Source organism: Sardina pilchardus, chromosome 16, assembly GCF_963854185.1.
Source record: "Sardina pilchardus chromosome 16, fSarPil1.1, whole genome shotgun sequence".
Classification (NCBI taxonomy): domain Eukaryota; kingdom Metazoa; phylum Chordata; class Actinopteri; order Clupeiformes; family Clupeidae; genus Sardina; species Sardina pilchardus.
The window spans coordinates 25,515,735-25,532,778 of NC_085009.1; the positions used below are offsets into that span (position 1 = coordinate 25,515,735).

Sequence of the window (17,044 nt, forward strand, 5' to 3'; positions counted from 1 at the left end):
CTGATCTAAAAGAAAGACAACTGAAGTGGCAATGGATATTATTCTACAGACAGCAAACATAGGCAAGTAGCAAACACTTGTCACGCTACCACATGTATCCTTACTACAGTTTCCTCCACACACTTCTACTTTTGTCCTTATGCAGGAAGTTTAGTTGGTCTTTAAATATCATCCCGCTTCCTTATTGGTATTCACTGTTGGCCCTGGCTCAGCTGTATCTCTGAGCAGAGGAAGGTAAGCCAAGCACTGAACATACAGCCTCATCCACCTAAAAGAGTGCCTCTCTTGAACTATGCACCATGGCCTTTCAAAAGAAAATGTCTGGACATTAACCACGTTTTTCACTTACTTTGTATCAAGTGTAGAATTGGTACGTCTGAAATAGACTGTAACAGATCCCTGATACTGGCCTACAAAATTTAGCCTATTTACTAGAGGCCTAGCTCATTTTCAGGCCCAAAAGCATCGCAAAGTTTTCAACACATTGACATGACACAATCTATTAGCAGACAAAGTCAAATTAGTATATAATCAGTTAAATCTAATGAGCGTATGTCCATGGATAACGTTGACAAACAGTTCAGAAGATCATTCATTTGTTATTGAACAGACCGAGGCAGCCTACTAGAGGCCACCCTCAAACCTAGGGGCAAGTTCAAAATTAAAATGTCTTGCTACGGTTTCCTGATTGAAGGACATATTTGGTCGCAGTAGTGTGCAACAATGTGCAGCAGGTTTTTGAGGCAGTCTTTTTTTGGTGTTTTTGTGGGTGTAAGAGGCGCTATCCCACCAGCATCAACATGTAGGGTAGGTCTATTTAAAACCTGCCATATTAAAATGGCACTTAGCTAAAGTCTACCATAAAGTCATTTACAGATGAAAGTCAGGAATGAAAATGAAACCAACAGTATATTTACATTGATATCATCAAACTCAAAACAAGTTTGAAACTAAAACAAAGTATGACCTTTCTCAGAGAGCTTGCAAGAACAACACGAGTGTTCAATGCACCACTGTTCGCATTGATTCATAGGCCTACACTTTGCAACCTTTTGACAGTCTTGAACTCAGCCCTTATCAGAGTAGTATGTGTCTAGGGAAGCTCACACCCTGACTCTAGACTCACTGACATATGCAGGCGAAAATGTCATTAATAAAGCTAGAGTGAGTTCATCTGTGTTGTTGGCACTGCATGGTATTGAAATATCAAACAGGCCACAGTATCCCAAGTGCCTATAGCCGTGTGAAATGGACTTCTCACTCATGAATACAAAGAAAACTGTGCCTGTGTGTTTTTCTATTGATCCGTTCCACATTCCTGTACTGTTCTTAACATCCGAGCCAACTCCAGGGATAATAAGGGAGGGTCAGGCAACACAACATCTCTCTCCACCTTGTGAAGCTCACATGTGAGTCCACTGTCCAGAGACAACGCTGCTGCATTATATGTATGGGAGGATCAAATCTGTGTTATCATTTCTCTTGGCGGGTCACACCACGGCGTCTTTTTTTCCAACCTAAAGAAATAAAGTTTCATGTGTATTGTGTTACGGTTTGGAAGACGTTTCGGTACAGGCCTTGTAAAGTAAACTCTTCAGGACAAAAAAAAAAAAAAAAAACCCTACAAAATTCATCATTAGTGACGAAATACCAAACCCATGGGCCAAGTAATCAGCCTATTGTTTCTTTTTGTTTGGGAATAAGGAATGTTTTTGAACTGTCAAACCATGACATTTTGTTGATTTATCAGGAAACCATAATGTCAGACTAATCCCATTATTTGTGAACTGTAGCTTTCACATGACACATGTCTACATCATTTCAAAACATTTACAGTAATTCCATTTTCCTTCTCACAGAGAGAGTCTGTTTTGCGATGGAAAGTTTTGTAAACACCCACACAGCCTAATTTGGGTTTCTGTTTCGCTCACCTCTGCCTCTCCACTTGTGTCTCTTGAGCGCACATTAAAAACCAACTTCCTTTCTGGTGCATCACATGGTCTGCTTCCTGGAACTAACTCTGGTGATCAGTTTGTGGGTTTGTATTCAGTGCATTCAAGCTTACAGAGGAAACTGCAACCCCATCAGTCCTGTATAAGGCAAGGCAAAGCAACGTTTAAGAATACAGAAGGTGAACTTCTGTGAATAAGTTGGATTTTGTGTTGCTCAGATCATGGATGCACAGGACTGGATAAACAGCAATTACACTCTCTGTGAGCTGCAGGTGGTGTCTCAGGCAGTCACCACTAATGTCAAGGTAGGTTTCGCTCCGATGTACAAGTATACTTCCTCAAAGATGACAGACACACCACACATTGCTGATACCGCGTAAATCTGTTAATGACAGTGATTCTTGTAAATAGTGTTTTAGTAAGAACACAACTTCATAACTATGACTGAGGATTATGTAAATGTTATGCAAAAGCCTTATGGATATACAAATCTTGTATCATTCCTGAGAATATACACGCCTACACACGCCCCCTGTTAAACTGTTTCAACTCTGCAGATGCCAATGGAGATTGTTTTTGACGTCCCTTCAAGTCCCCCGCCGACGTACGATCAGGCATCCATTTTGTGGTCTCTCGGGTTGTACTCGCACACCATAGATGAGGCTTTGAAGAGAGGTCACGCCGCAGATCAACAGTCGATGGACCTTCTCCAGCGGAAAAGCTCATCAGTCACAACAGCTGTGCACAACTTTGCGCAGGCCCTAGCCAGCGATATCATAAACTCAGCCACACATCGCGGTGTTGGAGCCACGGAGAGGGAGAAAGTCCCGTCGCCCACGCGCGGCGCTGATGTAGGCCGTTCCAGTGCTGCTTCGCATTGTTTCTTTGATCCTAATGCAAATATCCTTTGGGGAGACGACCAGGAATGCAAAACCAGCAGCTACACAAATGAGGAAAAGCTAGCCGAGTATCTGACGTCCATGATTTTCCGAATGGCCTTGAAAGAGGTGGCCGAACACGACAGCCCAAGACCATCCGTTCCGAGCACAGCGCAACCTACGCATCACCGTGAGCCATACAGCAGACATCCACATGATGACGAGCGAATGCTCTCGGAACGTAGGCAATCGCAGGAAACGTGTGACGAAAACGTGGACACGAATTGGGACGAGTCGTTTGAACCGGCGGCATCCTCGAGGGCCCGTGGCGGATCTGGCTCCTCGCGCACCATCGGAAGTTTGCTCTCGCAATCGAGCCTCGCCAGTAACCAATCCCTGGACTACCCCGATGCCCCACCGACCACACCGCTAATCCCCGGTGTGACTCAAAGCAGAGCCAGCTTCTGCAGGAAGTTGAAAGGGGGGCTCGCGAAGGAGTTCCTTCCCTCTCCCCCGCCCCCGACTCCCAACAGGAACCCGAACCCCGGCCACCAACTATCGAGGGGCTACAAGGAGACGGACGGAGACGCGGCCGAGTTTGTCCACCGCCTGATGCGTTCCTTATCGCTGGAGTGCTCAGAGGGGGCGGGTGCTGTGGACATCGGCGGAGAACTCTCCAGCCAAAGTCCGTGGAGCAACTGGCCCGAACTGTCTGATTACGCAGACCAGCTATCGGCTGACATCGTTAAGTATGTCACCACGTCAGACGAGGGAGACGACTTCGTAGACCGGCTGATGAGGTCGTTATCTCTCGAATACCCAGAATGTGTAAAGGATACACCGGTCAGAGAAAATAATAGGGGATCTCCGAACAAGACTCGTTATGATTCAGATGCACTGAGTGACTTTGCAGATGAACTAGCCACAGACATCATTGGCTGTGCCATCGAGAGCTACTCGTCACTGACGGCGCTCCAAAAAAGCCTCCTTCCTACAGCCGAGCGCTGGGCCGAGGAGATACTCCAAGCCTCCTACAGAGAAATGATTGATCCGGCGAGGACGAAGGACATCAATACGCCGGCCCAGCCAAACCAATGGCGCGTGAAGAGCGAGGAGAGGCTCACATCGTCGGATATGGGAGTCGAGGCGAGCTCTCGGAGCCAAATTCGCAGGCCGACCTCGGAGGTTCGCTCCCTGCAGAGGACGGGGAGCCAAGACGACGATGACCCCACGGGCGCGGGGAGGCTGAGAGACTTAGCAGAGGCGCTGCTAGCCACTGCGTTTATCCAGGCGCTCCCAGAACTGCAGCGTGCAGTTTTACATCCTGGAGCGGGTCCAGGGGCTCCGAGCCCGCCAGACTATACTTCGGGCTCCCACAGGACCTCCCTCCAGCCATCTAAAAGAGTCCAGGCCTCCCTCTGCAGTGGGAACCCAGGTCAAGCCACTGGTGCTCTGGCCCGGGTTGACGATGCTGCGGACTGCGCGCTTGACAGCTATGCAGAACATGTTGCCCTCGAAGTGATTGATGGCTCCTTGAAGCTCGCCTCGAAATATCTTGCTGGCGATGGGAAAGCATGTAGCCTTCGGCGTGATGGGAACGGTTCTTGGTATTCGGAGGGTGAAGTTACACAGAGCCACCGTGGCCCGAGGGTGAGGGTATCGCTTGGGTCTCAGATGTGTAGCACCACAAGTGACCTGGAGGGGGCGTTAGTGTGGGCTGCAGCTTCTCAGCTCGGGATCCAGACACTCACGCTGGTGGTGCCAGACCATCAGCTTCAAGCTCAAGTGAGTAGAGACTATGATCAGATGTATTCTTAATGTTGGACACCAAATAATGTTGAGCGCTTGTACATAAAGTTTATGTGTCCACTTCAGATCAATATATGGCGATGTTTTTGTTCAGAGACTAAAAACTAATTCATTCAATTCTCTTCATCAGTTCGGCAGTGTGGCACAGGACAGGCGTCTCCTGGGCTTGACTGTGGGGGACCTGGTGACGTCACTCCTGCAGCACGGCACGCACCTGTCTGAAATGGCCAGTAGAGGGAGCACTCTCAGTGCGTTCACCCACTTACTTACCTACAGGAGCTGAGTAAAGGAGACACAAGCAAATCCAGCATGACAACAGACCTCATCCACACAGTCTTCACCATCCCACTCCTGATAAAGAGCGTGATTAAAAAGAAATATGGCCGTACTGAAAAAACATAGAAAAGCAATAAATATATTTTATACTGATTTTTTTTTTTTTTTTACCTGATGTTTAATGGCCTAATCGTATTAGTGGTAATAGGAAAGAATTTATCGTAAATCCCAACAGAGATTTTATGACTGATTAATTTAATATAAAGCTTAATAAAAAAACAATACAAAAATCCATTGTTGCTATAAATTTCTGTAGGTTTCTCTTGAACTGTTGTGAAATCCCTTCACAGAGAATTCCTAATGCAGATAAAACTTCATAGTTGGATGAGACTCCCTCGCAATCTCTCTCTGTGATTGAAGGACCTGGTTGTTGTAAAAAAAAAACGAAGAGATAGAATAAAGGAAAGAAAAAATATAGGTCCACTCAGGGAAGTACCTCAGAGACAGCCTCGACCGCCCCGTGTTTTACGGCTCCCCATTAATGCTCCCTAAGTCCTGATACCTAACATGGCAGGAATGCGCTTTGTGAACTTTTAGCCTCCCACTCTTGGCAATGTCTCCACTCAGCAAGTCCTCACACACACACATAAACACACACGTGCACACACACACACACACACACACACACAGATAGGAAAAGAGAGAGAGGTCCGGTACATATACGCCGGACTGACAGTGCAGCTGCAGAGGGGTGTCAAGGAGGACATGCTAAGACCTGCCGTTACACACACATCTGCAGAATCATTTGTTCTCCATTATCATGGACGGGGTGATTGCCAAGAAGAGCGAGGGAGTGAGTCAGAGCAGAGAAAGAGACATGAGGGAATGAGGGAGAGCAAGAGAGAGATAGAGAGAGAGAAAGAGAAGATGTGGTTGCAACAGAGCAGTAACGTATGGATTATGCGGATTTGGAGACCCCCTCCCTGAAGACATACACATGCACATGTACATAAAAAAAAAAAGATGGAAAAACTATAGATCATCAATTCATTCCCCTCTAGACTCCTCCACCGCCAGCCAAATTCTCCAGCAGCTCACCACAGGAGGAGAGGAGGAGGAGGCGAAAAAAAAAAAAAACACTTGTTGTGCACGGGCCAGTTTTCGCAGTGACCAGTTTTCAGGCCAAACAAGTCCGGCGAACTGCGACTTAACTGTCTGACGAGTGGACTTAATGGGGCTGTGAGAACTCTGACACGCGATACGAGAAGGAAGCGCGAGGCTATGAAACAGGAGCCCAGAACTAAGAAACAGTACGACAATGTCACACACACACACGCATAAACACACAGTGTGAATATGATACAATATTACCTCACACTCCATGGCCACACACTACAGATGGCCTTGCTTTACTATTAAGCCGTATTGTAAAAACAGCAGTCACGAGGCCTAAGTCTTGTAATACAAATATTAACAGTATGTCACAACTATTAGACTTAATGTTACAAGTAACCCTAGTCCTACACTCTTAAAAAGTTCTTAAAGAGTTCTTGGGGTGCTACATGGAACCATTCAGGTTTAAAGAACCCTTAGGGGTTCCTTTGATGAATCCTTTGAAATGGTTTAAAGAACACTTTAACACCTTTTTTTTCTAAGAGTGTGCACCAAAGAAGATGAAGCAGAGGAATATGATGTTTTTCTTTCTGCAGAGAGCAATGCTATTTGATAACGGTGTTCAATGCAAAGTTTTCATGTAGCCCAACAGGTGCATAATGAATGAATATCAATGGTACAAAGGAACCTGTTTTGTTTTTGCAGAAAGACATAGAGAGGTGACGTCACGGCTGCACATGTGGTATGTTTTCTCATTGTTTACAGCCATTATTCCAACATGAATCAGACCTCAAGGAGATTAAGAATATCTACATCCTCTGAACTTCAAAAAGGCGATAATTACTTTAAGCCACTTGCTTCCTTGAATTGTACTTAAGAGCGCTGCACATATACAGTATATATAGGCCTATAGCTCTCTGCCTTCCATCATATTACGACAGCACAGAAGGTGTTAAGGTGTCAGAGATTTGGCAAGGGGCCCATTCTGCCACCGTCCACCATCTGTCTTCTATCTTAAAGCGGCCGGGCCGGGACAACAGCACACATCTCGCTCGCCTCGCACGTGACGAGCCAGCTGTTTGTGGGAGTGAAGCAGTCTCGCCTGATATTTACGGTTCGGCAGAGGAAGAGCGAAGGGAAGTGTGCTTAAACAAGCTGTGTGCATGCGTCCTCTCTCTCTCTCTTATCTCCAGAGGCCCATATAGTGTTTAAGTTATGTGTTGTTAAATATTCTAATGAATGTTATTTACAGTTAGATTAACATTGTATATATTCTAATAATGTACAGTTTTACGATTGATAATCAAACTGACTCCATTCATTCGTTACATATTGAAAATAATACTGCATGAGGTCTGCTTCAGATTGTGAGATAGATACATTATAGCTTCTCCTGTAAAAGCAGAGCCAAGAGCTTACCTGTACCTTTACGATGCAGGAAGTTGTTGCAGCACATATCAAAACTCCTCACAGACAGTCACCGTTTCCAGGGCACAGCCTGTGCAATGAGACGGACTACTGTACAGACAGTTATGATGGATATAAAGCATACAGTAAAATCAGCTACCATACATTATGATGCAGGGGTAACTGGCTTTATAGAATGGTCAAGACAGACTGTTGTATTTTATGCAAGGAGACCTAAAAAAAAAATGGACTTAAATGGGGGAGAATATGGAGAGCCCCCAAAAACATAAAGCCAAACATTGTAGACTATTCAGGGTCGACTTAGTAATGGAGGGAAAAGATAGGCCCTCCAGGCCCTTTTCTGGACTATGAGTATGTCGAATGAAGCCCCCCTCCCCTTCCCCCCACACACACACTCCACACACACAGCCTTGGCTACAGTCTGATTTTGAAAACACAAGACACATGGGGACAATCACACACACATCACATCAACACAAATCTCCCATTTCCATGAGTACCAAATATGAGGTTGGTTACATAAACATAGGATGTGGGACGATCCAGTTCTGCAACATGTCTGAGCATCCAGCACTTTTTGCAGTTCCATACGGGTTGACGCACGTTGGTTTGTGGCTCATGATATGCCCTGCATGGGTGCTGCTATTAAGATGCTCATCGGCTCAGAGTTCAACCGCTAAGAAATGTTACACACACACACACACACACACACACACACACACACACACACACATAAGCGCACACACACACATAAACGCACATACACATAAACACACACACACACATAAACGCACGCACACACATGCACACACACACACACACAGATAGGAAAAGAGAGAGGTCCGGTACATATAAATGTATACGCTGGACTGACAGTGGAGCTGCAGAGGGATGTTAAGGAGGACATGCTAAGACCTGCTGAACAACAAGACTTTTTGTATTTTATATAAAAAAAAAGAGAAATTAAACTGAGCGGGATCTCTTTCACCTGTCTTTCTCCAGAACAACAATGTATGTTCTTACCGCATAAGTGGTAGAGCAACTTGTTGTGGAGTAAGAGCCAAACAATATCAGGATCATCATTAGCTATCACCATACTAAGATCAATCTGATATTTTATTCTCAAGGTAGCTTGTTATTCTTCAGTCTCTGGACAAAAGCATCAACTAAATGAATAGACGCGAGGTAATGTCTTCATGGTTTGGGTCTGAGTGCGTATATGGGATTGGAATTTGGACGTGCGGTATGGGGCTTGATGTTTACCTTCTTATGCTCTCTTGTGTCCTCCCAAAGTCACTCACAGCTGTGACTGTGTTGACTGTTTTTGGTCGCCAGGTGTTTTCCATCTGCATGGCACTGCAGAGGAATCAGACACATTTCACCACATTGACAGTCATGTGTCCTTGATTGATGTGAGTGTGTGAGTGTGGGTGTGTGTGTGTGGGTGTGGGTGGGTGGGTAGCTGGGGATGCCTTGTCTGAGGTCTGTTATCATTTGTAAACATAAAGCCAGCTACCAAAGGGAGTGGAGTTGTTTGGGTTAAAATAGTATAAGGAGTAGTGAGTGTGTTACCCATTCTCCTCTCATTTACAGGAACTGGAGGGTTTGCACATCCCCCTGCACTTTTATTTATCAAGAGGTTAGATGGCATACATTTAAACCTTCTTTGGTGGTGTTCCTGATATCAGCACTTTTGTTGGAAAGACCCAGTCGAATGGGAATCGGTTATACCACATTGTGGCTGGGCCTCTCTCTCTCTCTCTTTTTTTTTTTTATCAATGTTATTGAATCAGAGGTCATGTTTTGGTGAGGTTTGTTTGCACCTGATCTTTGCAATATCAACAAAAGCATTTATTGTAAAAAAAAAAAAACATTCCCACAGAGCCAGCATTGTGTCATGTTTATGACAGCACAAAAATGATTTGTTGATCAGTATTCCTGTTTATTCAAATGCTCTTGGAAATAACCGATATTTTACACAGCATGCTTGATCCTTGATTTGGCATTACAGGTTAACTTTACACTTTTGATACTCGTTATTACACTATATAGATAGGGAAGCTGATTTTGAAAAAAAAAAAAAAAAAAAGATAGAGAGAGAGAGAGAGAGAGATTCACCAAAGCTTCGTATTTAAACATCTTTGCATCTTTATGAGGAGAATCCACTAAACTCGTTTGGGAGTGCGAGACAACTTTGGAACAAAGAGATCGTGGGAGCGCATTCCAAGGTGTGTGGCGCATTCCATGTGAATGGGACTCTGATTATGCACATGGTTAAGGGCTGTGAAGGCGGTTTGAATTACAATGATCTAACCACTGTTCTTCCACCTGAGGGCCGAGGCATACAAATGAGTGGCCATTTATCCGCTTTGACACAAAGGTGTAGACTTACCTAGAAAACAACACACTGTTGGCCATGTTAACATATCACATAAAACATGGGCATAAGACATATCCTAAGACATGTCTTGCATCCATAGGCTATTTTTTTTTCTTGAAATATTTCACTGGCTCACTGTCGTTTTAGATATTCCTAGTCCCCATACAATACTAGATCAAAGAGCTATTGTTAGCTTGTAATTTAAAATATTAAACTCATCAATGGCTTCACAATGTGGTCAAGCAGTTGCACCAACTGAGTTAAATCTCAAATATGAGTTTATAATGCCAGCACGGAAGGTGGTGGGTGACGAAAAGGTTAACGCATCATCACCGCCTTCGGGAGGGAAGAAACTTCACCCTGCGTTTGGCTCGTCGTCACAGCATATAACTCCTCATTGCGGAGTAGCTGGCCAAGAAATACGAACACGGCCCTCCCACGCATCTCTCAATGAATGCCGTGCGGACGCAGATTTGATTTGTAATCATCCACGCCGCTGTTGTTGCTTTCCCAAAGTGAAGAGACAGGAATGCCATGGCTACTCAGAACAACCAGGATTATTATAGATCAGTCAGCAGCGAGTCCACAACATACATGATGGTTCCAGCGAACGCTCGACGGGACGCACCTTCAAAGTTATGGATAGCGATGGTCGTTATCGTGGTGGTGGTTCTTCAGATAGCCTCCACCACCGGACTATTTGTCTACCTTAACATGTCACTATCACAGGTACGTGAAAAAGGCTTTTCCGACCCAGCATAAAGTTTTGTGTTGTGTGAAAGTTGAGTCGAAAAGAATGCAATGGCATGCAGCGACTTGATCCAGATAAACTAACCGCTTCGAACCCCGTCGCCTGTGTACGTGTGTGTTTTCTATTAGAACATTGATATCAATACGTTATCAGTTAATCGATCTAAGTTAACGTTAGTATTTGCTCTAGGGGCTAGTCTGTTTGAGTTCCGTCCGGTCTTAACAGTTAATTTAGCCGACACATTGGTGGAGAGGTGCGCGCAGCCGTTTCAAAACAAGTAGGCTAACTTGTGGGAAAGTGCCCTGCTTGCTAAATAAACCATACAAATGTTGTAATTATTTCTCATGCAGTAGGCTAATTAAAACAGATCTGGTCATAAAATAACAATAATGCAATTAAAAGGTTGGAGGCATCTTTTGCCCCCAAGCCATTCTCGACCACAGAGCTGTCAAGCCGAGAATAATGTCTTAATACCGTCACAGCATTTGTTTTGGACTTTTTTGGGTGTCTTTATTTGCGCGCACTTTGATGTTGTCTGTCTTGGAGAAGAATGCAGGCTTCACGCACTTGATGAAAATGAATAGCATAAGATCTCTCAAATTCAATTTCAAGCTTTGACTGCACCACTTCCCTGTGTTGATTGCGGGTCATGGCCATTTCAGAAGAGTTTGGCACTGTCACTTGTTTTTATGCCGAAAGCGTGAACTCGCTCGCGGCTGTAAAGTTGACAGAGAATTCTCTGTCCATTACACTCCAGTAGGCCTACGTAATAAAATAAAACTAGAAACTTTTCCATCAGATGATATAACGTTCTTGCCAAATGGGGAACAAGCTCCAGGTGACAGCTTGCCAAGGAAACAATGGTTAAAGGCGCCTGACGAGGATAAGACTAATGCGTGCGATTTTCCCAGAGAGAGCTGCAAGTTGTTTAAGGGTTTTCATTGACGTGGTTCCCCTAAATCCAATGAATTAAACAATCTGGAGAATAAAGTGGGCGAAGTCTGCGCCACACAATGTGTCTGTCAAGGACAATAGAGGACAAAGTGAGTAATGGTCTGTGTGCCGTCCTCATAATTAGTCATTTGACTGGACATCTATCAAAAGAAAGATTCAACATCTTCGTCATGGGTCTCCTCAAGAAGTACATGTAACATGTCTACGCAAGAACTAGTCTGCATATCGTTAAAATGAACAGAGTGCGCACATGCGTGTGTTAATTAATTACCTACGTTTTAATTCAGAGAGGTAGCTTACTAGCTTATGTATGCTATGCTGTGTCTCATCATAGATAAGCAGTTTTGACTGAAGAATAATGAAGTATGTTTGATTTACTCCGCACTTGCGCTATAGTCAGCGCTTTTTTTTCCACAAAGAGGGACTATTGTTCAACTCGGTCCCAGGAGGGAATCAAAGTCAGTCAGGCAAGTCATCAGTCCATGTAAACAAAGACTAGAATGCAGGTTGTGGAACAATGTGACTCTTTAAATGAACTATGCTGAGCACGGGCCGCTGGTTCACTTTCGACATCGCTCTAGAAATGACCTATTTATGTCTCGCGCGGTTCCCAGCCCAAGCTACATTTGGAACTTTCTTCATTGTTTTGAATCAGTGAGTGACTCAGCGTGTGTGTGCTTGTGTGTGTGTGTGTGTGTGTGTGTGTGTGTGTGTCTGTGTGTGTGTGTGTGTGTGTGTGTGTGTGTGTGTGTGTGTGGAAAAGAGAATATGGATGTGTGACAGAAATGCAAAACAGGGAACAAAACTGAGAGAGCATAGATAGGTAGAGAGAGAGAGAGAGAGAGATGAATATAAATAGATAAAAGATAACAAGAGGGTTCAAAAGTAAAAGGTATCAAGGGGAGGCAGAGAGAGAGAGTCAGGAGTTAGGAGAAGACGAAAGAATGAAAGGACAGACAGACAGAGAATGAGAAAGTCAATGCAAGAGACTGAGACAGACAGATAGATAGAGAAAGTATGGGCAGATAGACAGAAGACAGGAAGATAGGCAGAGGAAGAGTGTGAGAGGTGGAGGGAGAGTTTTAGAGAGAGAGAGAGAGAGAGAGAGAGAGAGAAAAGGACAGAACAAATTGTGGGAGACAGACTGACTGAGTGTTGAAAGAGACAGAAACTCATAGATGGAGAAGGAGAGAGGGTGATTGAAGAGGAGGCAGACAGAGAGAGAGAAAGAAGCTTGCAGACAGAAAAAGAGAATTTGGGAGAGACAGACAGACAGAGTGTTGAAAGAGACAGAAACTCAGATAGAGAAGGAGAGAGAGTGACTGAAGAGGAGACAGACAGACAGAGAGAGAGAGAAAGAAGCCCGCAGACAGAAAAAGACAATTGAAGAGGGACAGACAGAGACAGACTGTGAGACAAAGAGAGAGAGAGAGAGAGAGAGAGAGAGAGGGAGGGAAGGGGACATGTCCTGTTTAGTGTTTGTTCTTCTTCCTCCCTGGCCTGTGTGTCCTCTGTGCGTCTGGAGGCTGCCTCCAGCGAAGCGGCCCTCATCAAGCAGAGCCACATCTTTGTGTAAGGCTATACCCTCCCAGCTCATGTTTAGATTTCTCCCAGAAACAGAGACTCCCTCGCATGCACCTCCCGCGACATTCTTCAATGCCAAAAAACACAGTCTCTTCTTTTTTTTTCTTTTTCTCTCTCTCTCTCTCTCTCTCTCTCCCTCTCTCTCTCTCTCTCTCTCTCTCTCTTTCTCTTACTCTTTCTCTTTCTCTTACTCTCTCTTTCTCCCTCCTTCTTCTTCTTTGGTGCTTTCCAGCATCTGAGAGCAAGCGTTTTCTTCTGGGGGGACTTGGGCAAGAGCGCTGTGCTCACCATGGCAGCTAGCCTAGCACTGTTTTTTCTTCTTTTTCTTCTTCAAGACCTCTCATTGTGGCTTCATGTTCTGCCATGCAAACTCAAATCTAGGTGGAATACAACCTCTCCCCACCACCACCACCACCACCACCACTGTCCTCTCTCTCTCTCTGTCTCCATGACCCAGAATGACTCAAGGTCTTCTGAGAACTCCGAGAGAGAGAGAGAGAGAGAGAGTGAGAGGGCATGGAAAGGGGAAAGGAGACGAGGACAGACATGATGAGATTTCTATCTGTCAGTTCAATCAGTAGGAATACACAGGGAGAGAGAGAGAGAGAGAGAGAGAGAGAGGGAGAGAGAGAGAGAGGATAACTGGCATTGGAAAGCAATAGAGAGAGAGAGAGAGAGAGAGAGGATAACTGGCATAGGAGAGCAATAGAGAGAGAGAGAGAGAGAGGATAACTGGCATAGAAGAGCAATAGAGAGAGAGAGAGAGAGAGGATAACTGGCATAGAAGAGCAATAGAGAGAGAGAGAGAGAGAGAGAGAGAGAGAGAGAGAGAGAAAGATGCAGATCAGCGTCTCCAACTCTCCAACTATGACTGTGAGCCATTTTAAACACGGCAAAAGCCGCTCTTGTTCCTCTGCTCCTCCAGCGGCCGTCCCATCGGGGGGGGAGAGCCCCGGCGTCCTCCGCACATTAGAATTGATGAGCGGACAGAAGGAGACTTGTTGTCTTTTCGTTTCTAAATAAAGCGGACGCCGCCACCAGCCTGCCCGGCAACCGCTCGATCCCGACACAATCTCCCCCATTCATCTCCGCCACTAGCCCGGCCCCGGCCCGGCCCGGCCCGTACGGTCATCAGCACTGCAGATGAAGCCTCTACTCACTCTCTATTCAAATCAAGGGGCTTTTTTTTTTTATAAGAGCTATCAAACGGCTTGGCTTAGCAGGGGCAAGGAGGAGGCCTTGTCACAATAAAAGCTCAAGACGCTCGGCTGGCGGCGGGGGCGCGGAGGGAGGCAGGGGGGGGGGAGAAACACCTTGAAAGAAAATATTTTCTTGGAGCGGACAATGAGAGGTCATTTGGAGGGACATTAGAGGCCCGGAGGGCAGAGGGAGGGGAGGAAGTGAGTGAGCATCAGTGAGAGAGGGAGAGAGAGAGGGAGAGAGGGAGGAAGTGAGTGAGCATCAGTGAGAGAGAGAGAGAGGGAGAGAGGGGAGGAAGTGAGTGAGCATCAGTGAGAGAGAGAGGGAGAAAGAGAGAGAGGGAGAGGAGGAAGTCAACAAGCATCAGTAAGAGAGAGAGAGAGAGGGAAAGAGAGAATGAGAGAGAGGGCAGGGAGGAAGCCAGTGAGCATCAGTGAGAGAGAGGGAAAGAGAGAAAGAGAGAGAGAGGGGAGGAATCAGTAAGAGAGACAGGGAGAGAGAGGAAGAGAGAGAAAGGGCTAAGGAGAGGCGAAGATTGATTGTGTAAGCATGTGCCAGAAATGCAAAACAAACACACACACACACACACACACACACACACACACACACACACACACACACACACACACACACACACACACAAGCTTACAGATGTGTCCACATAGTAACGAAAGTTCTCAACGTTAGTGTAAATACTTTGTGCTCACGCACAACTTGCTCACAACCAGATGGGATCCTGACTGAGTTATTCTTCTGGAGGCTAACACTACAGAAAGAGACAGACAGAAAGAGAGACAGAGAGAGTGAGAGAGAGAGTGAGAGAGAGAGAGAGAGAGAGATTTTGGATGCATATCTATTTGCCATGTACTGTATTCCAAGCATTCATTATGTAAATGTATGTCTAAATGTTCTGCTTTGGCAATGCAAACATATTTGTCATGGTAATAAAGCTCACTTAAATTGAAGTTGAACTGGAAGATAAATTAAAAGAAGAGCAAGCCAATCTATAGCACACCGAGAGCGCAGCGTACGCCACTGCTGACTGACGTAACCATTTCCAAGGGGAAGCGAAAAGATTCTGCAGTCTCTCCGTCTCTCTGCAGTCTCTCTCTCTCTCTCTCTCTGTCTCTCTATCTCTCTTTCCTTTTCTCTATGACTGACACTAATGCAGAGCTGTACCAGTTTGCCAGTGCTTTTGGTTCTTCTGTGGTGTTTATAGTTCAAAGAACCCAAAATAATGGTGAGTCACATTCCCTCCCTCTCTCTCTCTCGCGGCTGAACTCTGCGGGCGCATGGCGTTTGGCCTTTTATTTTGCCAACGTTTCGGCCAAGCAGCTGCTACGGTCAGTGGAGTTGCGCTGGCCGGCGGGGGCCGAAGGCGTCCAATTCTCTACTTTCAATATTTACACAAGCACCGTGGGCCCAGGGGAGAGAGGACGCGTCCATCCAGCGCGAGAAGGATCGTGTCGTGTAAACAATGACGACGATCGGGGAAGGACGTTGGAACACAGAGAGAGATCTGCCTCTGTCAAACCTGTGTGTGTGTGTGTGTGTGTGTGTGTGTGTGTGTGTGTGTGTGTGTGTGTGTGTGTGTGTGTGTGTGTGTGTGTCTATCTCTCTCTGTCCTTAGCAGGTCTCCTGTGACTTTGTGATTGTGTTTTGGTAGCAAAAGACAACGTTGAAATCATGTGAAAACTGTGCTTTTAGAGACAAAGCCTTAAGTCTTTGTTGGTATTTTGTGGAGCTCCCCCGCCCCACTCCTCATTCTTGGACGGTAGCAACTGGTGTTATTGCAGCTGACTCGACACAGCCGCCATTGTCCGGAGTCCGCTGTCATAGTGTGGGAATGAATAAAGAAGGTGCGGGGCCCACAGGCGAACACATCTCCGGTCTTATCAGATTAGACACAATCCTGTACGGGGAAGTTCCTCTCAAATCTAATTACCAAAAAAAAAAAAAAACTTGGAGGGTGAGTGAACTGACATCTCCACCAGTGGCACTAATCATTAGTCAATTACTCAACGTAAAAGTCGTAAAAACTGCGTCCGTGGAAAGTGCTGACTAGTATGACTAGGTTTGGTCTTGTCAGCATTCATCCTCATATTCGTTAGAGGGGCGGCTTCCCTGCCTCTCCTGGGAGCTTCAGTCTTACTTGAGTGGTTTTATTTTTAATATTTATTTCCCAAACCTCTTTGGCTTTGGCAAAGAGGGAGATCCACCAATTTAGCTGGACAGCTGTGTTGTTAGTCATGTCGAGCGCTAACGCCTCAGGAGTCTTTCAGGAGAGTCCAGGGCAGAGGGGTAAGCCCCGGCAACAGTTGCCTCGGTGACCCCGGGGTTCTGTTCTAAACTGAAATATCACAATGACAACCCCCCCTCCCCGACAATGTAGCCTCGTCTGATTGGTCAATCCCCAAATTCCAGGAGATTTACGAGCCAATGGCAAACAAGGAGAAGTCATTGTGTGCAAACAGGTAGTCGTTTCCCAGAAAGGCCTTGTAAATTGTCTGTGTGTGATCTCTCACCCCGTAGCTCAAAGGCATGTGGCAACAGGTGTGTGCTTATTCGAGGAAGGTCTAGTGGGGCAACGTTGAGTCAACGTTATCAGTGACTGACAAGAACCCGGTGCTGCAGTTGAGTGATGGAATCGAAACTTAAACTGCTGTCCTCACGTTGTCTTCCTCATACCTGGTATCTGATAAGAAGAACACAGGCCTGT

General features: G+C 45.7%; 2 protein-coding genes across 3 annotated transcripts in view; both read left to right on the top strand.

The window, feature by feature from the left end:
* Positions 1–172: 172 nt before the first annotated feature.
* Positions 173–5,215, top strand: si:dkey-171c9.3 (uncharacterized). Its single transcript, XM_062516532.1, has 4 exons — positions 173–234; positions 2,171–2,257; positions 2,510–4,615; positions 4,770–5,215. The coding sequence occupies exons 2-4, from the start codon at positions 2,174–2,176 to the stop codon at positions 4,920–4,922; spliced, it is 2,343 nt and encodes a 780-aa protein (XP_062372516.1). The 5' UTR covers positions 173–234; positions 2,171–2,173; the 3' UTR covers positions 4,923–5,215.
* A 5,035-nt stretch (positions 5,216–10,250) lies between these two features.
* The window catches only part of tnfsf10l (TNF superfamily member 10, like), a 31,879-nt gene continuing 25,085 nt past the window's right edge, over positions 10,251–17,044 (top strand). For both annotated transcript variants that reach the window (XM_062517090.1, XM_062517091.1), the window contains exon 1: positions 10,251–10,565. In XM_062517090.1, coding sequence (XP_062373074.1) covers positions 10,371–10,565 — 195 coding nt within the window. In that variant the 5' untranslated portion in view covers positions 10,251–10,370. The remainder of the gene's footprint in view (positions 10,566–17,044) is intronic.

Excerpts from the sequence above, each read along its gene's own strand:
- si:dkey-171c9.3 (XM_062516532.1), top strand. The coding sequence starts at position 2,174 with ATGGATGCACAGGACTGGATAAACAGCAATTACACTCTCTGTGAGCTG. Across the intron at positions 2,258-2,509 it reads CAGTCACCACTAATGTCAAG|ATGCCAATGGAGATTGTTTT; the intron begins GTAGGTTTCGCT and ends TCAACTCTGCAG. Across the intron at positions 4,616-4,769 it reads ACCATCAGCTTCAAGCTCAA|TTCGGCAGTGTGGCACAGGA; the intron begins GTGAGTAGAGAC and ends TCTCTTCATCAG.